Source organism: Gopherus evgoodei, chromosome 1 (genome assembly GCF_007399415.2).
Source record: "Gopherus evgoodei ecotype Sinaloan lineage chromosome 1, rGopEvg1_v1.p, whole genome shotgun sequence".
In the NCBI taxonomy this organism is placed as follows: domain Eukaryota; kingdom Metazoa; phylum Chordata; order Testudines; family Testudinidae; genus Gopherus; species Gopherus evgoodei.
In genome coordinates, this window is record NC_044322.1 from 188,650,860 (window position 1) to 188,675,140 (window position 24,281).

Below are 24,281 nucleotides of genomic sequence, written 5' to 3' on the forward strand. Positions count from 1 at the left end.
AGGTCAGAGATCCGGATGCAATACCTCTCATGACAGGGGTCATTATCAACCTTACTGTTATATCTTCCTTTCAACAAAATAAAATGGATATACAGTAAAATATAATACTAAAAATAATCACAAATGAATGAAAAATACTGTCCCTGAATCTTGATCACTTCCTGATCAGACAGTCACTTGTTCTCAGAAGCAGTTTCTTTAGCAGTGGCACTCTAGCCCTGACATATATGGAAGTCAAGCAGCCCCAGCTAAAGCTGAGGTTTTCAGAGGTTCTTCGTTGCACAACAAGAGACACTCCAGATTCTGGGGGAATTCTGCAGGCAGCTGGCCACTGAAGAGAAATATTCTGATTTTTCCAAACTGAAAATTTTTCAGAGTTTCCTGTCCATGGGAAATTTTGGAATTTCTACATATCATTCCAAATCAGAATGGAACTGGCATCTGCAGAATGGAAATTCCAAGTTTCCACCAGCTCTAGTTATGACAAAGTCTGTTCTTGGGAGATTTTCGTTCCAGTGCTAAACAACAACAATTAGCTCCACTTATCTCCACGGACCAAGATGCAAGGAAGGCTGCACCAGGATGTAAAGGAACAAGTTTCTCCCCTTTCTGTCCCTGCACAGGCTGCCCACAACCTGGCCCTTTGTATTTTTATGTTGCTCAGTCCTGAAGTCCTCTGAGTACCTAACACAAATATCTGAGCACTACATGGCCATACATTTCTAAGTGGTCAAATATCTGTATACCCAAAGGGGTTTGGATGCAGATTCAGACACACATTCATGGTTTTTAGATGTTTACTTGAACTAAACTTTTCAGTGTTGCCCATCACTCATTCCCACTTACAGATCAAGTTCAAATGCATTTGTTTGGCTTCTGTCATTACATATACAAGGTCTATACAAATCAGAAGAATTAAAAAAACAAGTCAGAAGACATAATATAAAATCAGCGCTGCTACCAGTCCCATGTTGCTTATTCTGAATGTAAACCATTCTTTCAGCCTAGTAAAATTTCTTTTTAATTCTGCCAGCTAGACAAGTACTACACTTCTGCAATGGGGGGCTCGCTATCCTTAGGATTTTGGGGGGGTCCTTAGTTTCACTTGTTTACACCACAGGATTCCAGGGGTAGTGCAACTATCAAAATGCAATTCCCATGTTTTCACAGTCGGCTGGCAACTAGGCACACAAGTATTCATTTTGCATGCCCGAGGCTCCAGCTTACACATGACATTTTAAGGAATGTTTTTGAAGGTTGGGCCTTAACATGTCAGACAAAGGTATTTATGGACATCCAAAAAGGGAGAACATTTACTAAAACATGTTGATCCCCACCTGTCTTTCTGCCTCCATTTTCCTGACTGATGAAGACAATAAGAATTCCTTCAATTTCTGAAGGCCAACCATATAAAAGTAATTCAGCAACTCAGAGAGGAATCTGCAATAGGTGGAGCAAAGCCAAGTCTTCTTGACAGAAAGGACAGAACTTTTGGAGCTGGTATACACATGTACTGCAGGGCTTCTAGTCCCATTTCAGAACAGTCCCAGGATGTATTAGATATTCTTGATACAGACAATAGCAGAGCTAGGACTAGACTCGTTGCCTTTGTGTTTTTAGAGAATTAATATTTTTATGCATGTTCTGTACACTGTAATTCTGATAGATACTTTCTACAGTGGAAGAGTTAGTCGTGTTAACTGTCCCAGGCCTGGATGCGAGTGTGAGGTTATTCCCAGTCTGCAATACAAAGAAAAATCAATACATTAAGCAGATTTTTATACAATGTCCCAAATACAGACCAAAGTGAAAAGTGAAATGGGTGAAATCAGGACAGTGACATGTGAAGTTACATCACAATTTACTCTGGCTGAAGATATGGGGCAGAGATGATGACACTTGAGGGAGGAGAGAAATACAGCAGCACAATGAGGACCTGGTCCATGACTCAGGCTCCTACACACATAAGTGTGGGTGCTGCCACACCCCTTGACTTGAAGTGGTTTCCATCATATACAGGGTTTGTTTGGTTCAGTGGCTCTCAGCACCCCCACTATACAAATTGTTCCAGCACCTCTGCCAACACACTGTGATAATACCAACAACCATCACCACCACGTCATAAATTACCAACTTATTACAGGAAAGAATGAGACCCATTCAGTTCAGGCCCTGTAATCTCTTGTTCCCCTTCCAGATATCATGGTTTGGGACAGCCAAATTTGCACTTGTCTGGGACTATATGACTCAGTACATGAAACTGTGGTGTAGTTATTGCTGGGGCTTTTGACCAGATCACCTCCTACTCAGACCTTGTCCTTCCACCCACCTAGAATTGTTGTAAAGAGCACAGACATTTAATGCGGGGTCAGCCCAGCATGCATCTTTTCACAGATACAATAACTGTCCTTCACTTCACAGTAACATGCAAAGCTGTTTATAAAATGCTGATGCTAACTGTCATAAATATAAAGGGAAGGGTAACATAAAATCTTTCCTTTAACTGTAAGGGGTTAAGAAGCTCAAACTACCTGGTTGGCACCTGACCAAAAGGACCAATAAGGGACGAAGATCCTTTCAAATCTGTGGGGGGAGGTTTTGTTTGTGCTCTTTTTATTGTTCTTTCGGGGACAGAGGGAGACTAGGGCAGAAAAAACACATCTCCTAAAACCCTACCTGAAATGAGCATCTAAGATTACAAATTGGAAGTAATAGCAAGAAAATGCATTAAATTATCTTTTGTTTTAGCTTGTGAATTTTCCCTAGGCTAAGAGAGAGGTTTATTCCTGTTTTTTGTAACTTTAAAGTTTTGCCTAGAGGGAAATCCTCTGTGTTTTAAATCTTATCACCCTGTAAAATTACCTTCTATCCTAATTTTACAGAGGTGCTTCTTTAATTTTTTGTTTATAACACTAACAGTATAACATAACTAAGGGTATGGTGAAATTCTCTTACTTGGGACACCCGGATAGGTGGCTGCCATCATTAAGCGGAATTTATAATGAACAGAAGTCACTGTTTTACTTTCACAGGGTATGTCTACACTACGGGATTATTCTGATTTTACATAAACCGGTTTTGTAAAACAGATTGTATAAAGCCGAGTGCATGCGGCCACACTAAGCACATTAATTCTGCGGTGTGCATCCATGTACCGAGGCTAGCATCGCTTTCCAGAACGTTGCACTGTGGGTAGCTATCCCATAGTTCCTGCAGTCTCCCCCACCCACTGGAATTCTGGGTTGAGATCTCAATGCAAAAACAGTGTCATGGGTGATTCTGGGTAAATGTCGTCACTCAATCCTTCCTCCGTGAAAGCAATGGCAGACAATCATTTCACGCCCTTTTTCCCTGGATTGCCCTGGCAGACGCCATAGCATGGCAACCATGGAACCCGTTTTGCCTTTTGTCACTGTGACCGTATGTGTACTGGATGCTACTGACAGACATGGTACTGCCATGCTACACAGCAGCATTCATTTGCCTTTGCAAGGTAGCAGAGACAATTACCATCCCTATTGCACCGTCTGCCATTGTAAATTGGCGCTGAGATGACGGTTATCAGTAGTTCTGTACCATCTGCTGCTGTCATGGGTGCTCCTGGCTGGCCTCGCTGAGCTCAGCTGGAGGCGCATGGACAAAAATGGGAATGATTCCCCTGGTCATTTCCTTCTTTATGTTTTGTCTAAAAATGGAGTCAGTCCTGCCTAGAATATGGGGCAAGTGTACTAGAGAACCAGAGAGCACAGCCGCTCCATGTCAGAGCCCCAGAGATCCTGCAGAAATGATGAGCTGCACGCCATTCTAGGGGGTGCCCCTACAACAACCCCACCAGTTGCTTCCCTCCTCCCCCAACCCTCCTGGGCTACCGTGGCAGTGTCCCCCCATTTGTGTGATGAAGTAATAAAGAATGCAGGAATAAGAAACACTGACTTTTTAGTGAGATAAAATGAGGGGGAGGAAGCCGCCCACTGCTATGATAGTCCAGGCAGTACAGAATCTTTACTTTACACATGAAAGGGGAGGGGAGCTAATAGAGCTCAGCCTCCAGTTGCTATGATGAAGACAGTTACCAGCCGTTCTGTACTATCTGCCCGGGATGACCAGGAGTCATTCCCATTTTTACCCAGGCGCCCCCAGCCGACCTCACCTGAGGCCAGCCAGGAGCACTCACAGGCTGATGATGAAGACGGATATCAGTCATATTGTACCATCTCCCATCGGGAAGGGGATGCTGGTGTTCAGCACTGCAGCACTCCGTCTACCAGCAGCATGCACTAGACATAGGGTGACATTGAAAAAAGGTGAGAAACTTTTTTTCCCTATTCTTTTGTGGGGGGGAAGGGTGTCAATTGATGGCATATACCCTGAAACACCCGGGAAAATGTTTTTGACCCTTCAGGCATTGGGAGGTCAGCCAAGAATGCAAATGCTTTTCGGAGACTGCGGGAACTGTGGGATAGCTGGAGTCCTCAGTACCCCCTCCCTTCCTCCATGAGCGTCCATTTGATTCTTTGGCTTTCCATTACGCTTGTCACACAGCACTGTGCTGTGGACTCTGTATCATAGCCTGGAGATTTTTTCAAATGCTTTCTCATTTCGTCTTCTGGAACAGAGCTCTGATAGAACAGATTTGTCTCCCCATATAGCGACCAGATCCAGGATCTCCCATACGGTCCATGCTGGAGCTCTTTTTGGATTTGAGAATGCATCTCTACCCGTGTTGATCAGGGCTCCACACTGGGCAAACAGGAAATGAAATTCAAAAGTTCGCAGGGCTTTTCCTCTCTACCTGGCCAGTGCATCCGAGTTCAGATTGCTTTCCAGAGCAGTCACAATGGTGCACTGTGGGATACCGCCCGGAGGCCAACACTGTCGATTTGCGGCCACACTAACCCTAATCCAACATGGCAATACCGATTTCAGCGCTACTCCTCTTGTCGGGGAGGAGTACAGAAACCGGTTTAAAGAGCCCTTTACATCAATATAAAGGGCCTCGTTGTGTGGACGAGTGCAGGGTTAAATCGGTTTAACGCTGCTAAATTTGGTTTAAACGCGTAGTGTAGACCAGGCCATAGTAATGTTGCTGTCTGAGAAGCTGCACAGCCTATTGTGCCACTGATTGGACCCAGGGAGTCAGGAATGGTACTAGCTACACTGGGTTAAGAACTGTGCATGAGGCTTTCCACATGCCAGGGACAGCAGACTGACCTCCAAAGTAATGGCCCAACAGTAACCAACAAGGAAGGAGATAAAACAACAGCTAGAAACAGGCAGCAAAGCACATCTGCATGTATCGCTGCTACCGAAAGGCACTGAGAGCAAACAAACAGCAGAAGAGTGAGACAAAACAAAAAATCTAAGCATAAAAATAACGCGACGGCATCTGCTTAAGTAGAATTGTTGTTCCCATTAAGAAGTTATCAAATAATATGTGGCAATTTTACCTAAATGCTCTCTCTCAGAAACCTGGAACAGAACTATTAAGAAAGAAATATCTCCCCAGATTTTCCTTTAGTTCTATAGGTAGCCTTACTGCTTTCAGATGCAAACATCCCTGAATAAGAAGATATTCATTCATAATTTACTCACTTTATGCCAGGTCCTGAGAAAAGCTGAACACCGACTTATTTCCTGCAACTCCTACCAACCAAAGGGAGCTTTGCAAGCTCAACAAGTCCAGAACCATAACAAGGAATTTTTGTGCCCAAGGCAAGGGCCGGCTCCAGGCTCTTCAGCAGCAATTCAGCGGCAGGTCTCTGAGTCCCTCCGAAAGGGAAGGACCTGTTGCCAAATTGCCGCCTCCACTTCATTCATTCTTCAGCAGCAATTCAATAGCGGGTCCCTGAGGCCCTCTGAGAGGGACTCATGGACCTGCCACCAAACTGCTGCCAAAGAGCCTGGAGTCAGCCCTTGCCTCGGGTGCAAAAAAATTCGAAGAATGGATGAAGCAGCGGTGGCAATTTGGTAGCAGATCCTTCCCTCCAAGAGGGACTCAGGGACCTGCCACTGAAGAAGCGGTGGTGGTAGTGAGGTCGCCGAAGCATCGCCAATTGCGGCTTTTTTTTTCCTCCACCCCGCTTGGGCAGTAGAGCTGCATCCCTTGGCTTTGTGTGCTCAAGGCAAGTGCCTCAGTTGCCTCACCCTTGTTACGGCACCTTTCAGGGTTTAGCCAGTTTGTTACCTTCCTCTATTCCTCACTGTCCACATCAGGCTTTGTAGTTTTTAATATATTCCTGCCAGCCTACACAAGTGCATTAATAATTCTGAATGTTATTAATCTGTAGAGGTTAATGGAGCTGCTGTGTAGATGAGAAGACAGAGTTGCTGAACAAGGATGGTTGAAACTAGACAGCATGATGAGTTAAAAACAGCAAGGTTTATAGATACTGTGGCGCTGCTACCACAACAAAATTACAGTGAAAACCTAAGCTGAGATCCTGACCTTACTGAAGTCCATGGGAGTTTTTTTCACTAACTTCAATGGGGCCAAACCTTTGGTTGATATTTTCACCCTGTATCTATCTAGAATTTTGATTTTACTGAAGGAAATTATATTTAAAAGCTATGGTCAATATTTAGATTTTAACTGTCTAAAATCAGAGCATTCAGAGCGCTAGCTCCCACAAATACTTTACCTCTTTCTCCTAGAATGTGCGCACCACCAAGGGGCCTTTCATTACACAATTACACAGCAGTGGCCCATGTGACATAACACAGCGTGATAAATAATACAATATAAGGGAAAGCAAGTGCATCTTTTCTATACATATAGATGAAAACAAAATGCTATGGATGTGCATCACCTCTTTAGTCATGCAGAATCCTATGTGGAATCAAAGATCCTAATATACTGTTTACATACACAAGGGCAGAGTTAAGGTTGCCATGGGAACCATAATTCTGATCTCACGAAAGTCAGTGCATTCAAACTGCATTATTTTTCTAATAAATAATTTATGATATTTTTATGGCAGATGTTGCATTACATCTCTTGCCTACAATTATGCAATTACTTGGTGCATTTTAAACATACACACAAAAAAAGACACAGTCATAAACAGATAATTAAGGGTTAATGTCTCTTTTACCTGTAAAGGGTTAACAAATAGGGAACCAAAAACACCTGACCAGAGGACCAGTCAGGAAACAAGACACTTTCAAATCTCGGTGGAGGGAAGCCTTTGTTTGTGTTTTTTCGGTTTTGCTTTGTTCTCTCTGGATTCTGAGAGGGACCAGACATGTAAGCAGATTCCTCCAATCTTTCTGAAAAAAAATCTCTTTTATTCTGATTTTAGTAAATACCAGGAAAAAGGCGAGTTTAGTCTTTTGATTGTTTTCAGTATTTGCCAATGTATATTGTACTGGAAGTATTTTTAATTGTATTTTGCTGGGGGGAGGCTTCTCTCTAGTGTCTATAAGCTGAAAGACCCTGTAACTTTTACCATCTAAATTACAGAGACAACTTTTACTTTTTTTCTTTCTTTTTATTAAAAGTTTTGCTTTTTTAAGACCTGGTTGATTTTTTCCCCCTTGTTGAGGCTCAAGGGAATTGAGTCTGTACTTACCGGGAAAGTGGTGGGAGACATGGAGAAAGAAGGGAGGGGGAAAAGGGGGAATCCCTTTGTTTAGATTCACGGAGCTTGAATCTGTCTCTCTCTCCTGGATAGCCCAGGGAGGGAACGCCTGGGAGGGGGAGAGAAGGTGGGGGGGAAACCTGATTTCTCTGTGGAAAGGAGCTTGAATCACAACACAGAGCAAAAGCAAAACTTTTAATAAAAAGAAAGAAAAAAAGTAAAAGTTGTCTCTGTAATTTAGATGGTAAAAGTTACAGGGTCTTTCAGCTTATAGACACTAGAGGAGCTTGAATCACAGTGATCTCCTAGTGTACCCAGAGTGGGAAAGATCTGGGAGGAAGAACGGAGAAGGAGGGGAAATGGTTTATTCCTCTTTGTTGTAAGACTCAAGGAATTTGGGTCTTGGGGTCCCCAGGGAAGGTTTTTGGGGGAACCAGAGTGCCCCAAAACACTATATATTTTGGGTGGTGGCAGCTTATCAGATCTAAGCTGGTAATTAAATTTAGAGGAATTCATGCTGGTACCCCATTTTTTGGACTCTAAGATTCAGATTGGGGAATTATACCATGACATGGTGGTAGTGGTGGGAAAAGATGGAATCCAAAACCCAGTAAGATTATTAAAAAGAATCAAGGAATTTGGGTCTTGGGGTCCCCAGAGAAGGTTTTGGGGGGGACCAGAGTGCCCCAAAACACTATAATTTTGGGTGGTGGCAGCTTATCAGATCTAAGCTGGTAATTAAGTTTAGAGGAATTCATGCTGGTGCCCCATTTTTTGGACTCTAAGGTTCAGATTGGGGAATTATACCATGACAGACACAAACATACAGGTCACAGATATTTTCATTAATATATAGCCACATAGACAATGATACAAAAACATAGAAATTGACATATGGGGGCTGTATGAGACCAAGTAAGTAAACTGGATGTCTCAGTCCAAAATAAGAACAAATTCCACTTACTGTTTTCGGCACTGTGGCAGCATCTGCCAGTCCAGATAACCAGGAGGCTGAAAATAAGATCACATCAGATCAAAATGGTTTGATGGGACAACACACACACAGTAGTCATCATCTAAATTTCCTCTGCTATTAGCTGAAAAACTTTCATCTCAACACAGCTGAACTTCTTGGCTTAGTTGACAGTTGTATTGGCACTGTTAGAATTCCTTTGTCAGCAGGTTTGTGATTCTTTTACTTTCCATTTCTATAACATGTTCAGACACTCCAGTAGAAGTATGTATATGTGAACATTAAAGTCTGCTGTCTGAGAAGCTCGCAGATATTGAATTGAACGTGATTAACAAGGGTGGGAAAAAACTGGTTTTAAAATGGTCCCTTCATTCTGGCACATCAGCAAAGCACCATAGTGGTATGCCATTGGTGTAGGCAAATGTCATTGCAAATGTCAATCCTTTGGTGACAACTGCTTTTGGCAGCTGCCTCTTCCTTTTCTCACTGTATGCTACCTTCTCTGTTCCTCAACCCCATCTCTCTTTAGGCTGCCTGTCACCTGCCCCCACCACATCTCTGGCCCTGCCTCAGCAAATACATCTACAATGTAATACATCTGGGGGGAGGGGAGGGAATCATCTGAATCACATTCAGTAGGGAAGAGAAACCAGACAAGCAGTAATTCTGGAAGAGGAGAGTAAATTAGGTCCCCCCGCCTCTCCTATATTACTCCACTTACTTCCCATTTCACCTAACCTTCCCACTGGGGTAATCCTGCATGCATGGTCCTTCTGTTTTTACTGTACTCAAGCCGTCCCTTGTGTTCCAGCTGTTGCTACAGCTACCTCCCATTCCAACTAGCCCCCCAAGTGTTGATTCACCTCTCCTACTTTGTCTTCTATTCCAAGCATACCCCTGAAACCATTTGACTTCATTCCAGTCAATACCAAAGCATAATCTCAAGTTAGATTCCATCTTCAGTACAAGTGTATTCAGTATGGACCTGATGCGTGTTGAAGACTATGGGAGGTTTGCCCTTTGGCTGACATGGTCATTGGGTCAGGCCCTAATAAAGGAGTTAAAACTGGATTAAAGGTCACTGTTGAGAATTTTAAATCTTAAAACTGCAGTGACTGGAAACACCTGAAACATTAAAGCTCTCCATTATGGGCTGTAACAAATCCTGATTGTGACACTGTTTTTACGTATGAGCAACAGACCCCTTGAAATATAAACCACTGTATCAGTCAGAAAGCAAACCTGAGGTCTCTGCCCTGGGATATTCCATAGTGAATAGATCTTTGAGAGTCACTTAACCTGCCTCTCTACTATTTTTAATAAGAAATTGAACCTGGTTATCCAAAGAGTATTTTCTCTTTGGAAACATTACGCATCTAATTGGGTGGAAGCAGAAGTTTCACATCTGGCCCCCAGGGCTGGAGGAAATCATCAAAGGAGTTTAGATAACATGGAAATGGTAGAGAGAAGAGAGAGATGCTAAACCTAATAGCAAATCATCCACCCACCTCCCTGGCAGGATGTGAAAGAGGGGTATACATACTCAGCTCAGTAGCCTTTCTGAAGCCTGGGTGGCACTGACTGTCTTCACTGTTATGGTTACCTGTGCTAGCTGGATTGAAGCTAGCTCAGGTACGCTGGCCCATGTACAGCTTTGGCTATATAGATATACCCTCAGACTTAGGCCTGGTCTACACTACACTTTTAAACCAATTTTAGCAGCATTAAACCGATTTAACACTGCACCTGTCCACACAACGAGACCCTTTATATCAATATAAAGAGCTCTTTAAATCGGTTTCTGTACTTCTCCCCAACGAGAGGAGTAGCGCTGAAATCGGTATTACCATATTGGATTAGGGTTAGTGTGGCCGCAAATCAAAGGTATTGGCCTCCAGGCAGTATCCCACTGTGCACCATTGTGACCGCTCTGGATATCAATCTGAACTTGGATGCACTGGCCAGGTAGATAGGAAAAGCCCCGCAAACTTTTGAATTTCATTTCCTGTTTGCCCAGCGTGGAGCCCTGATCAGCACGGGTGGCGATGCAGTCCCAAATCCAAAAAGAGCTCCAGCATGGGCTGTACGGAAGATACTGGATCTGGTCGCTATATGGGGAGGCAAATCTGTTCTATCAGAGCTCCATTACAGAAGACGAAATGCCAAAGCATTTGAAAAAAATCTCCAGGCTATGATACAGAGTCCACAGCACAGTGCTGCGTGACAAGTGTAACGGAAAGCCAAAGAATCAAATGGACGCTCATGGAGGAAGGAAGGGGGTACTGAGGACTCCAGCTATTCCACAGTCCCCAGCAGTCTCCGAAAAGTATTTGCATTTTTGGCTGAGCTCCCAATGCCTGTAGGGTCAAACACATTGTCCAGGGTGGTTCAGGGTACAGCTTGTTAATTTACCTCCCTCCCCCCATGAAAGAAAAGGGGGAAAAATTTGTTTCTTGACTTTTTTCAATGTCACCCTATGTCTACTGCATGCTGCTGGTAGACACGATGCTGGGGCAGTGAACAGCAGTATCCTTTCCCCTCTCTCCCCTCCCCGGTGGCAGACGGTACAATATGACTGCTATCCGTCTTCATAATCAGCCCATTAGTACTCCTGGCTGGCCTCAGGTGAGGTCGGCCGGGGGCACCTGGGCAAAAATAGGAATGACTCCCGGTCATTCCCAGTCAATGGTTCAGAACGGCTGGTAACCATCTTCATCATAGCAACTGGAGGCTGAGCTCCATCAGCCCCCTCCCTTTCATGTGTAAAGAAAAGATTCTGTACTTCCTGGACTATCATAGCAGCGGGATGCTGGGCTCCTCTCCCCCGCACCATTTAATGTCCTGCCTGGACTATCATAGGAGCTGGAGGCTGCCTCCCCCTTATTTTATCTCACTAACAAGTCAGTGTTTCTTATTCCTGCATTCTTTATTACTTCATCACACAAATGGGGGGACACTGCAATGGTAGCCCAGGAGGGTTGGGGGAGCAGGGAAGCAATGGGTGGAGTTGTTGCAGGGGCACCCCCTAGAATGGCATGGAGCTCATGATTTCTGCAGGATCTGACATGGAGCAGCTGTGCTCTCTGGTACACTGGTTCTCTAGTACACTTGCCCCATATTCTAGGCAGGACTGACTCTATTTTTAGATATCATAAAGAGGGATTGACTCAGGGAGTTATTCCCATTTTTGTCTTTGCGCCCCCGGCCCACCTCAGTGAAGGTCAGCCGGGAGCACTCATGACAGCAGCAGACGGTACAGAACGACTGATAACTGTCATCTCATTGCCAATTTACAATGGCATGGCAGACGGTACAGAACAACTGATAACCATCTCTGCTATTTTGCAAAGGCAAATGAATGCCGCTGTGTAGCGCTGCAGTACCACCTCTGTTAGCAACATCCAGTAGACATACGGTGACAGTTAAAAAAAAGCTGAACGGGCTCCATGGTTGCCATGCTATGGCGTCTGCCAGGGCAATCCAGTAAAAAAGGGAACAAAATGATTGTCTGCCGTTGCTTTCACGGAGGAAGGAATGAATGACGACATTTACCCAGAATCACCAGCGACACTGTTTTTGCACCATCATGCTTTGGGGTCTCAACCCAGTATTCCAATGGGTGGGGGAGACTGCGGGAACTATGGGATAGCTATGGGATAGCTACCCACAGTGCAATGCTCCAGAAATCGACGCTAGCCTCGGACCATGGACGCACACCACTGAATTAATGTGCTTAGTGTGGCAGCGTGCACTCAACTTTAAGCAATCTGTTTTACAAAACCGGTTTATGTAAAATCGGAATAATCCCATAGTGTAGACATAGTATTAGTTCTAACATTCACAAGAAGTTGAGAAAAACACCACTGATTGCATCGGTGCACTTCTCCCATCCAGTTAGTAAGAGCACTGGGGCACTTCCATCATCTGGCATGGCCAGTGGCAGAATAAAGGGATATTTCCCCCTACCAGGTAAGTCAGCCATGAGGTAATGAAACATTTTCATATATCTAAACAGGGGCACAGCCCTTAATACAAAGCCCATAGGATTGAATGTAGATGAAACCAATGGAGGTTCTATTCAATTGCTCTAAAACCCCTCATCTTGTAATAAAGAATATCTGTTCTATAAAAATTTTCAGCCACATATAGAATTTGAGAGAGAATTATATCTCTGCTGTGGAATTCTTGGGTTGGTTTAAAAGCTCTATAGAAAAATCACCACTATTTCTTCAGCACATTTCCATAGGTCTTGGACATGGTCAGTAACTGAAGCCCTGAGCTTTTCCCCCAACCCCAACCTGGCCAAATAGGTCAGTGATAAGGTACATTTCCTTGTATACATGCAGAGTCAGGAATATGATACTGAGGCATTTACACCCCTTGTGAAGCAGTAAGTGATTAAGCTCCAAATGGCTTACCTCTACGTTTTAAAGTCCGGTATAAAATCAGAGCAATAACTGCAACAGCGACACATGAAGAGGTGCATATAAGGAAATAACGGAGTATAGGTGAAAGTGTCATGTCCGCAGAAAGTTCTGCCAAGAGATACAGATACAATGAAAGTTATAACGCTTGATGGAGAAATCCACAGATTATGTAACTAGTGGATTTTGTCCAAGCCAGGGAGAGGGGAGTTCTCCCTCTGCTCCTAGGGTATATGAGACAGAGAGATCATACACACACACACTCTTCTCTGGCCAGTTTATTACAATATCTTACATCAGGCTCCTCTGAAAACTAGATGGACATCTAACATGGTGTCTTTGGAAGAGTTAAATCCTGACGAAGCCCCAGAATCACAGTGGTTCTCATGGTGTTCAGGAATCACCCTAGGGGTGGGCTAGCCTGATCCATTCTTGTGGGTGGAATGCCAAGTGTATCGTGTCTCTCTTTAGTCAAGTAAATTCAGTGCTCGAGACACCAGGTCAAGCTTCCTCTCACTACCCTGTCATTGTGCTTCATCCCTGATGACAAGTGACTGTCCTCTCGGGTGGGAGAGTATAGCTCAGTCTTCATGCCCTGTTTGGTTCTTGGTCTCTTTGCTGTGATTTCTAACAAAGAACTATGACTGGGTATATAAACCCTGTGCCAGCAAGTTTACGGTTAAGGAGCTGCTTGGGGCTGCAGTGGCCCTGCCCCTCCACACAAGCAAATCCTGGAGGAGTTAAAAGGAGGGACCTTCACTCAGGTGGGGGCAACCCTGGAAGGGAACAGGCTGTTGAGAGAGGTTTGACAACCTGCAGAGTCCTGCCCTTGCAGAAGGTGGACATGGATTCCCTGGGCTAAGAAGGGGAAGGAGACAGACTTGTACTGGATACCAGTGAACTCTGGTTTGGACTGGGATACTTCCAAGGCCCTCTGAAGTAAGAGGAGCCAATAACCTAACTAAAGCTGCCTACATGTTTTCTTCCTTTTCCTTTTATTTAACCTTGTTTGCTGAGAGTGAACTGTCCTATTGCTTCACCTGGAACCCTGAAACAGCCAAAAGGCCTCAGCTGGAGGGCTGAGGGCTGGCGGCTGGCCCCTATTAGACTGATATATCCCACAGTGTCTGCTGGGGCTGGGGGGCAATTCGACCTGCACAATTGCACTCCTCATGTAACTCCTGAAGGGGGTGCTCTGCCAAGGACAGATTTGTGACAAAGGGTCTTCTGGTGTCCACTGTGTTGGGAGTTTGTAATGTGGAGACCTGCTCAGCTCATTGGCAGAGACCAGGATTGGACTCTAAGCAGCTAGTGGTGACCTCTTTCTGGAGGCTGACCTTGCTGTGGGATTGCACCGTACACATTTAAACATTCAAGCATTGGACAAGAACCCTTGAGACAATAGATAGCAGCTGTATCAGATGAGTTCAAAGGAAATGTCTCCTGGCTGAGCCAGAAATAAGGGCTGTGCTAAGCTGATCTTTCTATATAGCCAGGTATAATTCAGCACCTGGGGTTCAAATCCCACTGCTAAAACCATTGTGACAAATTTGTGGCTACTTAAGACATTGTGGCTGTCCCCAGTGATTGAAACAGGAGGGGGAACTCTCACTACATCGGTGAAGGAGGAGAAAGAGCGCTGCGGGGGCCTTTACAACAGCTTCATTGTAGAATGCTCTAGACATTCTATAGAAAGTTGAGGATAGATAATGTGCCATTTGTCTATTGTTATAGAGCATTTCTTTAGAGCTTTACCCCATAAACATTCAGTGTAGCACATCAAAGTAACTCTGCAAAGTTCCTTGGCCCTCACTATTTGCACTGGCACTTGTCTGAACTGATAAAGTAGAGATGTACATGGCATTACCAGATAACAGAGACCAGTTAGAGAAGTGGTACTCACTTGATGATAGTTCTAGAGTCTGGGTCTGGTTCATGGCTGGATGGGTAACTAAGCAGGTCAGGTGAGCATTGGTGCTGTTGATCATAGGCATACTGCTGAGTGTGGTCACTGTTTCATTGATGTGATGAGTTTTGTTCTCAGTGCTGTGACCATTCCCTTGGGCCCATGAGATTTCTGCAGCTGGTTTCCCTGCAGATGCCTGGCACACAATGATCCCATTGCTATCATGAGTCAGAGTCACCACAGGAGGGACTGCAGGAAAGGAGGGAAACAGTTGGGTTGTTTGTTTGTTTTTTTAATTGCAGTAGGAAAAAATTCCCCTACCAAAGCCTTCAAAAGTGACTAGCGATTTTTGGGTGCCCAAACTGAGACACTTTAAAGGGGCTGGATTTTCAGAATGCGCTGAACACCCACCCTCTGAAAAGTCAAGACACTTTAAAAAGGCCTAAATCGGACACCTGAAAATTCACTAGTCACTTTTGAAAGTCTTGATCCCCTTTGCTTTGTGCATGAAGATTACAGCAAAAACAGATGATGATGATGGCAATGGGGAGGCAGCTAAAGGAAAGGCATAGCATTCTCCATCACTGGCAATTTTTAAATCAAGATTGGATGTTTTTCCAAAAATATGCTCTAGCTCAAACAGGAATTATTTCAGGGGAGTTCTGTAGCCTATGTTTTACAGGAAATCAGACTAGATGATCACAGTGGTTCTTTCTGGCTTTAGAATCAGTGATTACAACAAGGGGTATGACTATCTGTTAGCAAAACACAGACTGATGAGAACACCGCATGGTAAAAATCACAGCTGGAATTTTTATAAATGTGTAGGAAGAATTCAGAATTTGACAATATGAAAGGGAAGTGGGCAGGACAAGAAGGAATCACATGGAACTATTCAGTCTAGACATCAGCAATACATATTCTGCCCTTGAGTAGACAGAGAAAAACTCAGATTAAGAAGAGGCAGGGAACAGACAATAGCTTAGCCATTATCTGAGAGGCAAGTACCAAGAAGAAAAGTCAAGTGACATGAATTACGATAAGGTGGGTAAGGTAATATCTTTTATTGGGCCAACTTCTGTTGATGAAAGAGATAAGCTTTTGAGCTCCACAGAGCTTTTCTTCATTTTAATCATAAAAATCAAGTCACACAAAGTGTTTCTTACCTAACACAGTGAGAGCAGAGGTTAGGCAAAAAGTCCCATCACCAGTTGCAATTTCACAGGTGTAATTACCCTCATCAGCAAGTTGCACAGGTTGAATCTGAAGGGCAGGGTCATGGTCAGGACTAGATTCCCAAGTCATTCTCTCATTGCAGTTTGTTCTGTCTATCTTATTGGCATCAGCTCTATATGCCAACGAGCAGTGACTTCCACTCTTTGGTCTTATTTTCCATATTACCAAAATGAGAGATGATATTGAGGTGTTAGGGCATCTCAGCACAGCCCTGGTGCCCACCACTGTAGACACTGTACTGTCAGCTACGTGGGAAGAAGAGCGGAATTGAAAACATCACTCAAGCTGCCATTATAGTTTATGGAGTTTTAATATCATTAGGATCAAACATCTCTGCTCCAATACTGTATTGAAACCTCTTCCTGCAGCAGACCCTGCACACTTCTCTGTATATTTATGGTAAAAGGTTTAAAAATTAGCTGAGAACTTGAGATGTGCCAGAGTTACATGAGTTTCCAGGACTGACCTCACTGGTCCCACCTTCTATGGACGCACCTTGCTACTGCGGATCCTAGGCCTCGGTCACCATTTAAAGACACTATGAAGTTGGAGCCTTACTCCTCTCACTTACTTGCTGCTCAAGAATTTCTCCAATGAGCTGGCAACTCTATGTTAGTGCTCTGTGCGGCCACATAAAAAATGTGTTTATTTTCCATGCCAGTCTCCTGCTTGCCTTATCATCAGGAATTGGGTGTGCCATGGAGACAGTGCCATGTGGTGCTTTGTATTGATTCATGGTGATGAGCTAAAGACACAATGAAAGCCTCTACTGCCAAGGAATTTTGTTCACCTTGATAGAGGGCTTTGAGAAAGTGGTAGGGTGATGGAATCACTCAAGAAAGGAAGGAAATTCCTCCAAGGACCTGATTATAACACAGCTAAAAAAAAAACCCTGTAATATAGATGGAACCTAATCATATACTTGTAGCAATCTTAAAAATCTCAGGTTGCGCACAGCATTAGTGCAGTTACAGGGACACAGAAAAGTCCTGTCTATACTGCAATTTTCAACCCTGGTGATTTGTATTAAATTGTACTCTAGATGGGGCCTTCATGTTATTGGTTCTGCATTCCTATCCAGCAGCACCTTATTAAATTAAATTAATGGGGACACAGAAAAGTCCTGTCTATACTGCAATTTTCAACCCTGATGATTTGAATTAAATTGTACTCTAGATGGGGCCTTCATGTTATTGGTTCTGCATTCCTATCCAGCAGCACCTTATTAAATTAAATTAATGGGGACACAGAAAAGTCCTGTCTATACTGCAATTTTCAACCCTGATGATTTGAATTAAATTGTACTCTAGATGGGGCCTTCATGTTATTGGTTCTGCATTCCTATCCAGCAGCACCTTATTAAATGAATGGAGATATTCTATCTCCTAGAACTGGAAGGGACCTTGAAAGGTCATTGAGTTCAGCCCCCTGCCTTCACTAGCAGGACCAAACACTGATTTTGTCCTAGATCCCTAAGTGGCCCTCTTAAGGATTGAACTCACAATTCTAGGTTTAGCAAGCCAATGCTCAAACCACTGAGCTATCTCTCCCACTGTGGTAGTCCACTGGGAGAGAAAGATTGTACTGTAATCCTAATTCATGCCACTCTTCTGCTTTCACATTAAGTAGCAGTATTACTTCTGGCCAAATCTGTCTGAGAAGTTTATTTTTCTTTTATAGTAGGGCCTCTTCTTTGTTTGTACTGTGGCTTGCTTTATTCAATAGTTTCCCCTTGTCAATTTTAGAGTAACAGCTTGTTGAAAGAGGAAACTATTTATCAGTCCTCTGGAACTCATGGCATTACATTCATGTAATTATCTTCCACACTTACCTGGCCCTTGAACCATTTTAATTAGGAAAAGAAGGAACTCAGCCAGAATTGGCCACATCTGGGCCATGTGTTGGGAGAGGATTAGGGCAAACTGCACAAAATGAAGGTAATGATGATGACTTGGAATAATGGGTCACTATGTACGTCCCCCCAAATAATTTCCTGTTTTGAAAGAATAGCAAAGTTAGAACATGAAACAAATCATCAGCTTCTCTTAAAAATAAATGTTTTGTAAAAGATCCTTTGTCAGGTTATTTCAGATATTTTTTCTGACCCCTCAAGAAGGCACATCAGCAAAAGTTACATCCAGCTTTGACAAAGGTTCATGAAAATGAAGAAATTTGCTTCACAAATAAATGTCAATCTCTCCACAGCTGATTTTTTTTATTATTAGTAGTAGTATCCATCCATTCACTGACAGAAATCTCTTTAATTTGTGTTTTTATTGGATCTTTTTATCAGTCAAATATTTTAAAGAAGCAGCAAAGAGTGCTCTGCCAGTAAGAACCTGGATACTTTGCATCCCATTTTGAAAACTGAGGCAAATGTATGTATAGAATGTTCAGGGTCTAATCTTACATCATTTGATGGAGCAACCTACATTCATTAATGGGAATAACCCTGGGAATGGCTGGTAAGCTCTCCTGCTTTTAATTTCTGTAAGAGTGATACCACTTCTGTAATAGTACAGAATGGACAGCTGTTTGCTGCAAATGATCACAACTTTTTAAATGAGGTCTTGTTTATTTGCTGTTTTCTTCAGAGAAATAAGGCATGTTGCATTTAACGCTATTTAGTAACACATCATATAATTCATGATACTCCACAAGCAGATAAAGAGACTTTTGTTTTAAAGAAATTACTTTTGCAAGTTATCAGCTGCATTAAAGCAAATGTTGAAGTTCTGATCATTAAGGATGGAATGGTGCTTTCATTCAAATGTGCTATTTTCAAGTGCTTAACATTTCATTAAAAGAAGACCTGCTGCATGAGAATTTTTAGTACAGATTCTCAGCCTAGAAGCATGTGTTTTGAAGAGAAGAATTTTGAAGAAAATCCATTTAGCTGTGGCTGAGCATAATTTTTATTATTAAGGAAACTGGTGATATTTGTGATATCTCAATGCAAAAACTATAACTAATTTTTAAATGGAAGACTTGGCATGTTCTATATGGATTATACAGTATGCTTTGGGTCCCAATTTTCAGACATGTGGCGCATCCTACTGACAGCATCACTTCCGTTTAGGTCCCAGTCCTGCAACTGATTATGTGGGAACACACCACTATAGCTGGTTAAAAATTGATGGGGATCCCAATGGTTGCACTGCTGTGCCCATACAGAGTCATTGCAGGATCAAGGCCTTAGCCCATTAGCTCATCAGAACAGGTACTGTGGCTTAGTGTGTTTTTGTGAAGCACCGATCAATATGGACCCTGTCCTACTGTGGCTTCCAGGCACTACAGCAATAAACTAATAACTAACAACAAGTAGATTTGTGTTTGCACTGAAAAGACCTTTTGTTTTGCAATATGATGATAGATATTTAAACACAGCATTGCTGAGCATTTTGTTTACCTTAATTCCAGAATCACACAGGTGTGCTGCTTTAGCCCCTTGGGTGAGAGAATCTTCAAAGCTGCAAGTGCTTCTTTTAGAATGAGGGGAAGTCTTTATTTTAAAACTATCAAACTTTTATGATTCACTCACGATGATTCATTTTTTGTTTTAACTCTCATCCCATTCCCTACCTTTGTTTAACTTCATGGCCTACAGTTGTCTAATTTAGCACTAGTTCCTGTAAACAGTTGCATCTGTGCATAAGATGTCAGTTGGATACTGAGCATAACTGTACAAACGGGCATTATTATTTGCAAGATCAAGGCAAATTCTTTGCAGCAGAGACCATGTTTTTTATCATCTGTGAAAGGCACCATGCACTTCTGATGCATAGAAATGTTTATTCATAATATTAATACAGTTGCAAGTATATGTATTAGTATGTGAATGTATGAATTACTTTCACTTTTATAGTTTGAAACAAAACCAGTGGTATTGATGCAACACAAATATGTTACAACAGAGGTTTTCTTCTGGGCAATCTGTGTGGACTGAGAATGATCACCCTTGCATTTAAATGTAAGCGCACTCTTCAGTTCGGGGTATGGAGGAAAAGAGAACAGCTTAGGATCCAGCCTCTTTGACCTAAACAATCAGTATAACAGCACACATACAGTGGGTCAAAAGCCTCAGATGGTGTAAACTGGCAAAAAAGTTACTCGATTTGAATGGCGCTAGAATGATTTAGGATCTGGCTCGTGCTAGTATGTTGGAGTCAAGGAAGGGATATGCCATGGAAGCCACCCTCCTAAGTGTTATACGAATGAGTATGTCATTTGGAATGGCAGCATCATTTAACATTTAGAATTCCATTTTTCTGACCAGCTCTAATGTTTGGTGCACAGAAAAACAAACAAAATAAAGCTACATTTCTGATATCTGAGTGTAAGAAATATCACTAATTCCCTTAATGAAAAAATTTTAATACATATTTTATGTAAAATAATATTCATGCTCAGACAACAGCTAAATGGATTTTCTTCACAATTTTTTCCTGCAAGACACGCACACACGTATCTGGGTTGAGACCCTGTGCTGAAACTTCTCATGCATCAGGCAATTTTTTTAATACAATTTCAAACATCTGAAAACCAGGGTTTGAATGAAAGCACCAACTCAGCTTTATCAATTCACTAACCATTTGCTACAATGCAGCTAATAATTTGCAAAATTATTTATTTATTTTAAAAGTAGCCTTATTATTGGCTTGTGAAATATCACGAGCAGATGATTTTTCCTGAATTTATTCAATTCATATATATTTTAGCTCGACAGGATGGTTGTGAATGATTGAAAATGAACATAAAAATGGCCATACTGGGTCAGACCAAAGGTCCATCCAGCCCAGTATCCTGTTTACTGACAGTGGCCAATGCCAGGTGCCCCAGAGGGAATGGACAGAACAAGTGATCCATCCCTTATCACTCTTTTCCAGCTTCTAGCAAACAGAGGCTAGGGACACCATCCCTATCCATCCTGGCTAATAGCCATTGATGGACCTCCATGAATTTATCTAGTTCTTTTTTGAACCTTGTTAAAGTCTTGGCCTTCACAACACCCTCCGGAAAGGAGTTCCAAAGGTTGACTGTGCGTTTTGTGAAAAAAATGCTTCCTTTTGTTTGTTTTAAACCTGCTGCCTATTAATTTCATTTGGTGAACCCTAGTTCTTGTGTTATGAGAAGGAGTAAATAACACTTCCTTATTTACTTTCTCCACACCAGTCCTGACTTTATAGACCTTTATCATATCCCCTCTTAGCTGGCTCTTTTCCAAGCTGAAAAGTTCCAGTCTTATTAATCTCTCCTCATAGGGAAGCTGTTCCATGCCCCTAATCATTTTTGTTGCCCTTTTCTGAACCTTTTCCAATTCCAATATATCTTTTTTGAGATGGAGTGACCACATCTGCATGCAATATTCAAGATGTGGGTGTATCATGGAGTTATATAGAGGCAATATGATATTTTCTGTCTTATGAGCTATTCCTTTCTTAACGATTCCCAACATTTTGTTCGCTTTTTTGACTGGCGCTGCACATTGAGTGGATGTTTTCAGAGAACTATCCACAATGACTCCAAGATCTCTTTCTTGAGTGGTAACAGTTAATTTAGACCCCATCTTTTTTATGTATAAATAGGACTGTGTTTTCCGGTGTGCATTACTTTGCATTTATCAGCATTAAATTTCATCTGCCATTTTGTTGCCCAGTCACCCAGTTTTGAGAGATCCTTTTGTAGCTCTTCACAGTCTGCCTGGGACTTAACTATCCTGAGTAGTTTTGTATCATCTGCAAATTTTGCCACCTCTCTGTTTATCTCTTGTAAACTGGAACAACGTTGCTTAGTTGGAATCAAATAATCTTTTTTCTGCTTCTTTTTTGGATGTTTATGCATTAAATGAAAAAAATTGTTTGTGACTTTTAAGATTTACTTTCCCTGAATAGTTTAGCCTTTTATGAAAAGCAAAACACAAAAGTGGAACCAAATATAGCTGAAATGAACACACTTAAAAAAGAAAAACCACAAAGGACTATTTTCAGATTTGGGTTTGTATTGTTTACTCTGCTCTAACTAAATTTGTTTCTACCGCAACATTAAAATAAATTGTAACTGTCACTTGATCATAGCAGCCGGATAAAGCCTTTATAATACATGCTCTGTTCCTTCCATTTGTATTGATACTGCAGTAAGAGAATGTCACTGCTAATATTTTGTTCCATTTTTAATGAATTTTAGTGCTGGTGAAAGGTATCTGATTGTCAGCCCTGGAGTAGAGTCGGCTGGTCACAGAAAAGGAGCAGAATAGGCAGCAGCACCAATATGCATGCTGTCCAGTCAGCAGGCACTGCCCCCACCGCTCCCATTGGCTGTAGTTCCTGACCAATGGGAGCTGCAGAGCCAGTGCTTGGGGACGGGGCAGCATGCAGAGTGCTTCCAGGAGCCGTGTGGAGTGGAGCAAGGCAAGCCCCCGACCCGCTCCCCAGCTGGTGCACCGGAGCGGAAAAAGCTCCTAACCCCGATGGGAGTTCGAGGGCTGGATTACAATGTCAGACAAGATGGATACAGCCCTCGGGCCATTGTTTGCCCACCCCTGCCATAGCTTAAACTGCCAGTGCAGAGGAACAAGCTTTCAATCACTATCAGCCTGAACCATGAAATATTCTAAATACCTTTAAAAAACAAAAACCACACCAGAACCAGTTGTCCCAGTAGAAAACCCAAAGAACCTCTGAATAATATTCTAGAGTGCTCTTTTTTAACCAAACTCTAGATAAAGTTCTATTCAAAGTCATTATTACTACTAGGCTAGAAGCAATTTCTGTTCTCACTTGCTTCCTAAATCCTCATTGCTCATTCTTTTTCACTATGATGCCCATGAATGTCTTGGATGGTTTATCCAACAAATCCTGCATTTTGGCAGCAGGTGGACTACATGACCCTTGTGGTTCCTTATAACCCAATGGTTCTATGATTCTATGACTATTTTGATTTGCCTGAAACAATCTCAGTCCTGGACTGCCTAGTTCTGGTCATAGATGGGCATCACAATCCCCTCCCTCCTGCGCTTGTGTGCAACACAGCTATTTAGACAGCATTTTCTATCGTCATCTCGGTGACTTTAAAGGAGACGTAATTAAGATTACTGACCTCTCACAGAAGCATAACGTCTTGCAACAGTGCCTCAGAGAAACTGTCCCTCAGCTACAACTTAGCTCAGCTAAAATCAGACTTCAGTGTGAAGACTCCTCCAAGCAGGATGTGGGCTCACAGTTAAAATCTAACAAAAACTAACCACTTAGATAAGCTATTGTACATAATTAACAGACAAGCTGCAAAAGCCTCTGCTATAGAAATAGAATAGAAATAGAATAGAAATGGAATAGAAAGTTAAATAAAAGCAGACACCAGCGCCAAAGCTATTAGAATTTATAACATCCAAAGCAGAGGTTCTTAAACTGTAGTCTGTGGACCACCAGTGGTCCATGAGCTCCATTCAGGTGGTCCATGGATAGATCCCTCTAAGGTGAGTGCCTGGGCTGCCGCACACAAGAAAATGAAGGGTCACCCACCTAATTAGTGGAGTCGCGCAGGTGCCCGGACCCTGGAGAAGATACACATGTGAGGTGGTAGCCATGGTGGGAATTGGGGGTAGGTGGGAGGGGGCAGCGAGGTGAGAAGAGGGGATGGGGGAAATTTGGGACATGCAGTGCTGTCGCAGCCAAAGAGGCAACTTTCCCCAGCTCCAGGGCTGCGGCTGCCGGGGAAAGATGGCCCTCCTTCCCAGCATCAGCTCTGTAGCTGCTGTGGTGGGGGGAAAAGGGCACATCCATCACATTAGAAAGATAAGAACACTGATATTAAAATATGGGTTGTGTGCTTTTATTTGTAGAACAAAAAAACCTTAATTATTATTAAGGATTTTTTATATAGCACTTTTATCCAAAACGCTTTACAATAGTTAGCTAACAGTACAAACAACATTTGAAAAAATCATTAAGTGGTCCGCCAAGAGCCTTAGCAATTTTCAAGTGGGCTGCAAAAAAAAAAAAGTTTGAGAACCACTGATCTAAAGTGTCTGACAGGCCTATGACATATCCTTAGATATGCCACAGTGCAGATCATGAGGACAGGGTAACACCTGCCTACATGTAATCATGGCCTCACTCACCATTACATTTTTCAAAACACAGCTCATCTCATACATCATGTTCCCATCT

The 24,281-nt window shown here is 42.6% G+C and overlaps 2 protein-coding genes across 2 annotated transcripts in view; one reads left to right on the top strand and one right to left on the bottom strand.

Moving 5' to 3' along the window:
* The window catches only part of PDZK1 (PDZ domain containing 1), a 368,881-nt gene that overhangs the window by 278,526 nt on the left and 66,074 nt on the right, over positions 1–24,281 (top strand). The gene's annotated exons all lie outside the window — the stretch shown is intronic.
* LOC115659841 (cell surface glycoprotein CD200 receptor 1-B-like) lies at positions 1,594–23,235 on the bottom strand. The gene is made up of 8 exons (XM_030580544.1): positions 23,212–23,235; positions 17,948–18,109; positions 16,047–16,361; positions 14,878–15,129; positions 12,969–13,085; positions 9,372–9,377; positions 8,542–8,588; positions 1,594–1,740 (listed from the first exon to the last, which is right to left on the bottom strand). Exons 2-8 carry the CDS (start codon positions 18,012–18,014, stop codon positions 1,594–1,596), a joined length of 951 nt encoding a protein of 316 aa, XP_030436404.1. The 5' UTR covers positions 18,015–18,109; positions 23,212–23,235.